Here is a 9,221-nt window from a genome sequence, read left to right on the forward strand (position 1 = left end):
TTAAAATAGTTATTTTAAAAAAAAAATATATATATATATATAAGGTGGGAAAAAAGTCATTTTCAGCTTTGGCCTGACAAATACTGCTGTGGGAGGTGCCATTCATTTCACTGGCACCCCAAATGAGCCTCCCACCCACAGTGTGATCGCCCGCACTGGAACGCATGGTACTGCAAGGCTGTGCGGTCTAGTCCAGTGCAATTGCAAAAAAATGTGTATTCTGAAGTAAACTTTGTTGCACTGCATTTGTGTTTTTTATTGTAAATTAAGGATGGTACTTGTTTAATTTTTTTCATCCGATTAATAAAAAAAATAATCGGCCAACTAATTGATCCTGAAAATAATTATTAGTTGCAATATTGCCAAAAGTATTGGGACACCTGCCTTTACACGCACATGAACTTTGATGGCACCCCAGTCTTAGTCCGTAGGGTTCAATATTGAGTTGGCCCACCCTTTGCCGCTTTAACAGCTTCAACTCTTCTGTGAAGGCTATCCTCAAGGTTTAGGAGTGTATCTATGCGAATGTTTGACCATTCTTCCAGAACCGCATTTGTGAGGTCAAGTACTGATGTTGGATGAGAAGGCCTGGCTCGCAGTCTCCACTCTAATTCAACCCAAAGGTGTTTTATCGGGTTGAGGTCAGGACTCTGTGCAGGCTAGTCAAGTTCCTCCACCCCAAACTCACTCATCCATGTCTTTCATGCCATCCCCAAACTGTTCCCACAAAGTTGTCCAGAATGTCTTGGTATGCTGATGCCTTAAGCGTTCCCTTCACTTGAACTAAGGGGCCAAGCCCAAACCCTGAAAAACCACCCCACACCATAATTCCCCCTCCACCAAACTTTACACTTGGCACAATGCAGCCAGGCAAGTCCAGTTTTCCTGGCAACCGCAAAACCCAGACACATCCATCAGATTGCCAGATAGGGAAGCATTATTCGTCACTCCAGAGAACACGTCTCCACTTCTCTAGAGTCCAGTGACGGTGACCTTTACACCACTGCATGCAACATTTTGCATTGCACTTGGTGATATAAGGCTTGGATGCAGCTGTTCGGCCATAAAAACCCATTCCATGAAGCTCTCTACTCGTTGTTGTGCCAATCTGAAGGCCACACAAAGTTTGGAGGTCTGTAGCTATTGACTCTGCAGACAGTTGGCGATTTCTGTGCGCTTCAGCATGCGCTGAACCCGCTCTGTCATTTTACGTGGCCGAGTTGCTGTTGTTCCCAGTTGCTCCCACTTTGTTATAATACCACTAAAGGAAGGTGTGTGCCCTGCCTAACAGTTGATCGTGGAATATTTAGTAGCAAGGACATTTCACAGATGGACTCATTGCACAGGTGGCAACCTATCAAGGTACCATGCTTGAATTCACTGAGCTCCTGAGAGCGACCCATTCTTTCACAAATGTTTGTAGAAGCAGTCTGCATGCCTAGGTGCTTGATGTTATACACCTGTGGCCATGGAGGTGATTGAAACACCTGAATCCAATGATTTGGAGGGGTGTCCCAATACTTTTGGCAATATATTGTGTATATGTATGTATGTATATATACAGTTGTGTGAAAAAGTGTTGGTCCCCTTCCTGATTTTTCATTGTTTTGCACGTTTGTCACACTTAAATGTTTCAGATCATCAAACAAATGTAAATATTAGTCAAAGATAACACAAGAAAAACACAACATGCAGTTTTTAAAGGAAGGTTTTTATTAAGGGAAACCAAATTTCAAACCCACATGGCCCTGTGAAAAAGTGTTTGCCCCCTAAAGCTAATAACTGGTTGGGCCACCCTTAGCAGCAAGGAATAACTTGCAATGAATCTATTACAGCGCTGTGCAGGAATTTTGGTCCACTCATCTTTGCAGAATTGTTGTAATTCAGGCACATTGGAAGATTTTTGAGCATGAACCGCCTTTTTATGGTCATGCCACAGCATCTCAAAAGGATTCAGGTCAGGACTTTGACTAGGCCACTCCAAAGTCTTCATTTTGTTTTTTTTCAGCCATTCAGAGGTGGACTTGCTGGTGTGTTTTGGATCATTGTCCTGCTGCAGAATCCAAGTTCGCTTCAGCTTGAGGTCACGAACAGATGGCCGCACATTATCCTTCAGGATTTTATGGTAGACAGCAGAATTCATGGCTCCATGTATCACAGCAAGTCTTCCAGGTCCTGAAGCAGCAAGACAGCCCCAGACCATCACACTACCACCACCATATTTTACTGTTGGTATGATGTTCTTTTTCTGAAATGCGGTTTTACTCTTACGCAATATGTAAAGGGACATGCACCTTCCAAAAAGTTCAACTTTTGTCTTGTCAGTCCACAGAGTATTTTCCCAAAAGTCTTTGGGATCATCAAGATGTTTTCTGGCATAATGTAGACGAGCTTTTATGTTCTTTTTGCTCAGCAGCGGTTTTTTGTCTTGGAACTCTGCCATGCAGGCCATTTTTGCCCAGCCTTTTTCTTATGGTGGAGTCATGAACACTGACCTGAACTGAGGCAAGTGAGGCCTGCAGTTCTTTGGATGTTGTTGTGGGGTCTTTTGTGACCTCTTGGATGAGTCGTTGCTGCGCTCTTGGATGAGTCGTTGCTGCGCTCTTGGGGTAATTTTGGTTGGCCACCCACTCCTGGGAACGTTCACCACTGTTCGCCCTTTGGGAATAATGGCTCTCACTGTGTATCGCTGGAATCCCAAAGCTTTAGAAGTTTTTTTTTTTTATAACCTTTTCCAGACTGATGGATCTCAATTACTTTCTTATTTTTACTACGGGCGGTCGGCAAGAGGTTAAAGGAGAACTATGGGGTTCTATCCTTTCTTTATTATTGCATTCCTTAGGCTAAATAAGTACATTGTGTAATTTACTCCCATTAGCTAAAATGCACCCTAAGCCTGTAAACCCTTCTTTAAGATGGTGGGCGGGGCTAAGCACCGCAATGAGGAGAGATCCCGACAATGCTGCCGGGATCCTCCCCACTGATCTTCGTCACTGTGACTGACAGTGATTCTTGAGAGCTGCTGCGCGTCCACGAATATATGGACATGCGCAGCAGCTCTGTGCACACAGCTCTCTCCTTACCTGCACGTCCCCGTCCTCTGTGCCAGCCTTCCAGACACGCTGCTGTGTAGCCCTTGATCCCCTCCCTCCTCCTCTCCATCTGCCCCGCCTACTTCACGTGTAGTGTGCAGTGCATTGATCCCCTCCCTCCCCAGTGACATCATTCACCATATATGGACTTGCCCATTTGTAGTAAATGCTGAAGAGAGCCCTCTTTCCCCTCTCATCAGCGATCCCCAGTGATTTTAGCATGTCCGTGTCACACAGGGCAGGAAGAAAGAGAGAGAGACTCTCTCTCTCTCTCTCTCTCCATCATTTATCACATATGGGCAAGTCCATATATAGTTATGATGTCACTGGAGATCCCTGCTGATCGGATGCTTGCCAGTCTGCAGGGATCCCCAGTGACATCATTCACCATATATGGACTTGCCCATATGTGATAAATGAACCCCCCCCCCCCCCCCCCTCTCTCTCTCTCTCTCTCCCCCTGCCCTGTGTGACACTGACATGCTAAATCACTGGGGATCGCTGATGAGAGAGGGGAAAGCGGGCTCTCTCTTCAGCTCTCAAGAATCACTGTCAGTCACAGTGACGAAGGTCAGTGGGGAGGATCTCGTCAGCATTGTCGTGATCTCTCCTCATTGCGGCCCGCCCACCATCTTAAAGAAGGGTTTACAGACTTAGGGTGCATTTTGGCTAATAGGAGTAAATTACACAATTTACTTATTTAGCCTAAGGAATGCAATAATAAAGAAAAGATAGAACCCCATAGTTCTCCTTTAAGTGATTTCTTGATTGCACACAGGTGTGGCCAGATAAATTGAACTCAGGTGTGATGAACCAGAGTTAAGTTATGTTTTAACGGTAAAAACCTTCCTTTTAAAAACTGCATGTTTTGTTGACTTATGTTATCTTTGACTAATATTTAAATGTGTTTGATCTGAAACATTAAAGTGTGACAAACGTGCAAAACAATGAAAAATCAGGAAGGGGGGGCCAACACTTTTTCACACAACTGTATGTATGTATATGTATATATCTCTATCTCTATATAGATATATACACACAAGAGAATTAGGAAGCAGTATGTTATTAGTAATCATGCTAACATTCTACATATCTTGTCTCTTGTTTTGGTCTAATTGGCAGCTTCAAAATACCATAGCAGCAGCAGAGATGATTGTGTGTGACTCTTGGCAGATTTTGCATATACAGTGGTCTAACCTGTGTGGAAGCATTCCTGCCACATATTGCTAATGAACGCGCAGTGTGAACTAGCTATGCTTTGGTGATGTTGGAATTCTGTTCCAGGCTTGTTTTCCTTCTCCTCAGGTTTGGCTCATTCCAGCCTCTGCTCCTACATGAAATCTGATCAGCAATAAGGCTTTCTCGTGCTTTTCTTGGTCTTTCCCTTAAAGATTTGGTAAATGTGCATGTCTCTTGATTCAGCTTTTTCCCATATTCCTCTATCTCCACTATGTTTTGTCTGCTATAGCTGCTTATGCTCATTAATATGCGTGTGCATGCAAGGCCTAACCAATCACATTTAAGTGGCAGGTCAGGGGCTGCTAGCCTTGGAGCATACAAAAGAGACTTAAAAGAAAAAAAAGAATATAATGTCTGCCTCTAGTCATTAGAAGACGATTGCCTTCATGCCAAATAGTTGTCAAAATCTATGAAGTCTATTACCTGTGGTTATATGCATGAATGCACCCTACTGCATGTATGTAATTCTAAATATATTGATTGCCCTTCTGACAACCTATATTGTAGATATGCTGAAATCACATGCATTCAAGTTTGCACAGACTTCACTGGTTATGGAATTAAAACCACTTTAAATTTACTCACCTTAGATCGAACAAATAAACAGCCTCCATAAAACACATTACTAAAACGTGTACACATGTATGTACTGCACACACAAAAAAGGAAATCACTTAAGGGGTTATCCAAAATTGATTAAAATTGCATCCCAGCAACTGCTGACAGCTAACCCCTCGGCCCACTGGCTACTTAACATGCAGTTATTATGCGGGCTGAAGTTCATGCTTCCATAAAATTGTCTGGCCAGTATGATCCAGTCTGGCATCCTGGCTTCTTGTCTGTGAAAGCATTGCAATCAAAACTGCTCCACTCAGTTGTTACTTGTTGGGGTATTTAGGTGGTTTATCCTAGACTGCCTCTTCAATGTTGCATGCCGTGTATCCATGTATCATTAATTGCATTTTCATTTGTCCACTGTGTGACTACTTGGCATAGACTTTTGCACATGCTGTAGAATACACTGTGTGAAAGATGATGTGAGAATGCAGGTCACTGCCCACATTTTATAGATATCACATTGTATGATCTTATATGGGATTAGTTGTTTTATAAATGCATGTTGCATCAACTATGAGGATATATGTTGTATTACAAGATTTTCTGTAATTTTCCTGCATGGGAGATCAGTTGCTAAATTTCAAGTGAAGAATTTCCACTATTAAATATTTAATTTTTTTATAATGCTTATTTGTTTTCCTTGATTGTTTATTTAGATGATCCGGACAGTACTCATCCATTATTTGAAAATGTAATATATGATGACAATTCAGCCTTTTTATCAACCTCATACGTGCATCCAAATTCTGAGGTTTTTCATTCACTGGCACCTGATGAAGACATTTTGGAAGTCCGTGAGACTGAAAAAATTGATTTTGCAAATGATATACAGCAAAATAAAGATATCACAGTTTTGCCTATGGGTAACATCAATAAGAAGGAATATAAGCTAGAACCGCTGGCGTCTTCAGTTCAACACAAAGGCAAGCAAAGAGAAAGGTCTGAGAGCCCCAAAAACTCTTCCAAAAATAAACCACTTGAATCTGGGAAAGAAAGTGGTGCAAAAAGAGAGAGAGGGCGATCAGCAAGTCCCAAGAAGAGTGAGAGCAATATATCTGAAAGACACCAGAGTTCCCGACAGACTGATTCAAAACGTATACACAAAGAAATCCGAGAAAGATCTTTAAGCCCCAGAAAATCATATCATAAAACGGACACTGAAAATTATGCTGCCAAAGATAAAGACAAAAGGGGACACAGACACAGAGGAAGATCTGCCAGTCCAAAAAAGTCTTACAGAAAAGAGGAAAAAGAGAAACAAAGTGGTGAAGCTGAAGATGCATCAAAAAAACAGCAAAATGCAGTTAATGCAGATCGACTGATGGATAAAAAGGACAAAAGGTCAGTAAGAGAAGATAAAAAAGAAAAGAGTAAGGTAAATGAAAAGCTTGAGGAATCAAAGAAGGACACAAGGGAAGACAAACTTAGGAGAGAGGAGAGGGAAGATAAGGCTAGGAGTGAGGAGATATCCCGAAGGCAAGAAAGAGAGGGAAAACACAGGAAAGAGGACAGAGAGGAAAAACTCAGAAGGGAGGATATACTTAGAAGGGAGGAGAAAGATGACAAGCACAGAAAAGGAGACAGGGAGGATAAGCAGATGCGAGATGACCGAAACAAGAAAGAAGAGCGGGAAGAGAAAGTCAAGAGAGAAGAAAGAGAGGTTAAGTACTGGAGGGATAACAAAACCAAGAGGCAAGATAGAGAAGCGCAACCCAGAAGAGAAGGAAGGCAGGAGAAACATAATGGAGAGGACAAACACAGGGGGGAGGTACGGGAGGAGAAGCTAAAGTCAGAAGAGAGGGAGGACAAAATCAGGAAACACCATGGGTTCAAAAGAGAAGATAGGGATGAGAAATCCAAAGGAGATGTCCGAGAGTCAAAAAATGATAAAAAACTGGATGAGAGACATGAAAAGTCAAGACGAGAAGACAGTCTACATGATGTTAACAACAAGAAAACCCCAGAACAGAAAAGTAAACAAATGGAGGAAAAATCTCAAAGAAATTACACTGAGTATGAGCAGAAAAAACGTGAAAATGAACGAATAAAAAAAGATCTGATCCTTAAAGCCAAACGAGCAGAAAAGGACTCCCAGAGTGAACCATCTGCTACTCATCATGAGCCACAAGTCAAGAATCCTACAGCTGAAGCTACAGAGAAAACCAAAGATGAAGGAGCATCACGGACAACAGGAAAGAAATCACTGATAACTCCAGGACCATGGAAAGTTCCCAATTCAAATAAAGTTTCTGATGCTGACGAATTGAATATATAGACCACTACTCCACATGCTGCCAGCTGAGTTCAGCGTATGTATTTAGACTTCTTAAACCTTAACCTGCATGAAGGATATTTTGGATTTTGCTTGCAGGGAATGGTCTTCCACAAGCTTGAGCTCCATGTTAGTCTATGAAGGTGTACTGTCACACTTTTTGGACTTTGCTGCTACAAAATAAGTTGGGACAGTGTTGTACAGATCCTGATCATGTGATCATGGCTCCACTACTTGTGCCAATTTTATCTTCCTGTTCAGTTTATTTCCTTTGTCTGTGTAAAATGTAAACTTGTCTTTTACATAGCCAAAAAAGCCTGGCTGAAATATTTGACTAGCATGTTGCATGTGTACAAAACTGTAACAGAAAATACAAGTTATTGATGGTCAAAGAAAGAAAGAACTATACGGGGCATAGTGCCATGTAAAACATACCACTGACCTTTTACTCCTGTGTAAAAAATAGCCTCCAAATACACATAATATACAGAACAGGAAGCTTTTTTTTATAAAGAACAAATTGGGGTTCAGTTACCCCAGCCACCAAGTTTTCTACTTTTAATAAGAGCTTATTGTAATAACTATATACGCACTTGTCCAGAAAGTGCAGAAGAATAACTTTTGCTCCTGTCTGCTTCTTTCCTAAATGAGTTTTATCATGATACACATGACTGAATACAAAAGAACAAACAAAACAATATATGCAGTAAACTGAGCAGCATGCATTTCATGGGCTTTTGAAATAATGTTTTTGAATAGCTTGATTATAGTTGCATGAGAGGAAAAAGCTTTTTCAGGTCAATGGAAGAAAAGTGTGGCTTGGGTGAAGGAAACATTGTAAGTATTTGAAACAACTTATATAATTTGCGAAAGCAGCACTCTGTTCAGAACACAATGCAAACGCCAATCGGCATCCTTTGACTATTGATGGATGCTTCTATAAAGGTACATTACAAAGTAATTAGCACAGGCTGGCAACAAGCAATAGAAGAATTGACAGTTGTGAATTGCTTCTACTTACAACTGGTAACTTTGTCAGCTAGTATTTCTCGAACAAATACATTAATATGTTTGCAACCAAGGAACATATCCGACATTCCATTTTGTATCGTCATTGCAGCTAATTGTCTGAAAATGTTGAACTTACCTGCACATCAATATTCAACAAGTCACTTCACAACGTCTATCCTATTATGTTTACATTATTGTGATTCCATAGGCAATATTTCCCCTTGCCAGGACTTTGTGTCCTGCAAAAGATCATAGTTGCCATTGTTCAAGGTATCATAATTCATATACAATTTAGCTGGCTGAGAATAAGCTAGACTGGCTATATATAGGCAGGTACCCTATAGACTAATATGTCTGCCCATCCTTGCTGTGATCACTGTAGTCCAGTACCACCCACAAGAACTGTTCCAATACACCCCATTGTGTAGCATATTCAGAGTGAAGGTTTCTGGAAAATATTTAGCAAAACCTAAACTTGGAGTCATTCTCATCACTCTGAGGTTATGGTTGCCTGTAGAATTGGTCCCTGTTTAAAAAAAAAAAAGCCTGCTTTGCTTTGATCTAGTAAGATCATTACTTCCTTGAGATTGAAAAGGCTTCATCTCCATAACAAAGAGCTTAGTGTGAGAGCTATCTGTATTGCCCAGAAGAGCCAATTGGTGCCTGCCTTTTCCCATTTTCTGACTTGCACTGACAGCAACATGTAGTTTGTGTTTGAACAACAGAGACAGGTCTTGCCTTTAAGCCCCACTATATTAGTAGAATAGTTGCTTTAGCTTAACTCTTTAATTGCTTGAACTGATCATAAATTGCATGTCATGTGAACTGATTTTAGTTTGGTGTGTGTGTTTTGATTCACCCAAATATTTTTTTTAAGGCTTAAATAGTTTTAACCTATAAAGTATCAAACAAATCTTACATGCTCAATGAAATCCAAATTACACTCAAATTACAATCAAGAAATTGATCTATATAAAATGTGATACAAA

The 9,221-nt window shown here is 40.9% G+C and overlaps 1 protein-coding gene across 1 annotated transcript in view; it reads left to right on the plus strand.

Moving 5' to 3' along the window:
* The window catches only part of MAGI3 (membrane associated guanylate kinase, WW and PDZ domain containing 3), a 412,367-nt gene extending 404,278 nt beyond the window's left edge, over window positions 1–8,089 (plus strand). The window contains exon 21 of the mRNA XM_018564579.1: window positions 5,606–8,089. Within this exon, the coding sequence (XP_018420081.1) occupies window positions 5,606–7,224 (1,619 nt within the window). The 3' untranslated portion in view covers window positions 7,225–8,089. The remainder of the gene's footprint in view (window positions 1–5,605) is intronic.
* Window positions 8,090–9,221: the final 1,132 nt, after the last annotated feature.

This window comes from Nanorana parkeri, unplaced genomic scaffold, assembly GCF_000935625.1.
Source record: "Nanorana parkeri isolate BGI_ZX_2015 unplaced genomic scaffold, ASM93562v1 scaffold761, whole genome shotgun sequence".
NCBI lineage: Eukaryota > Metazoa > Chordata > Amphibia > Anura > Dicroglossidae > Nanorana > Nanorana parkeri.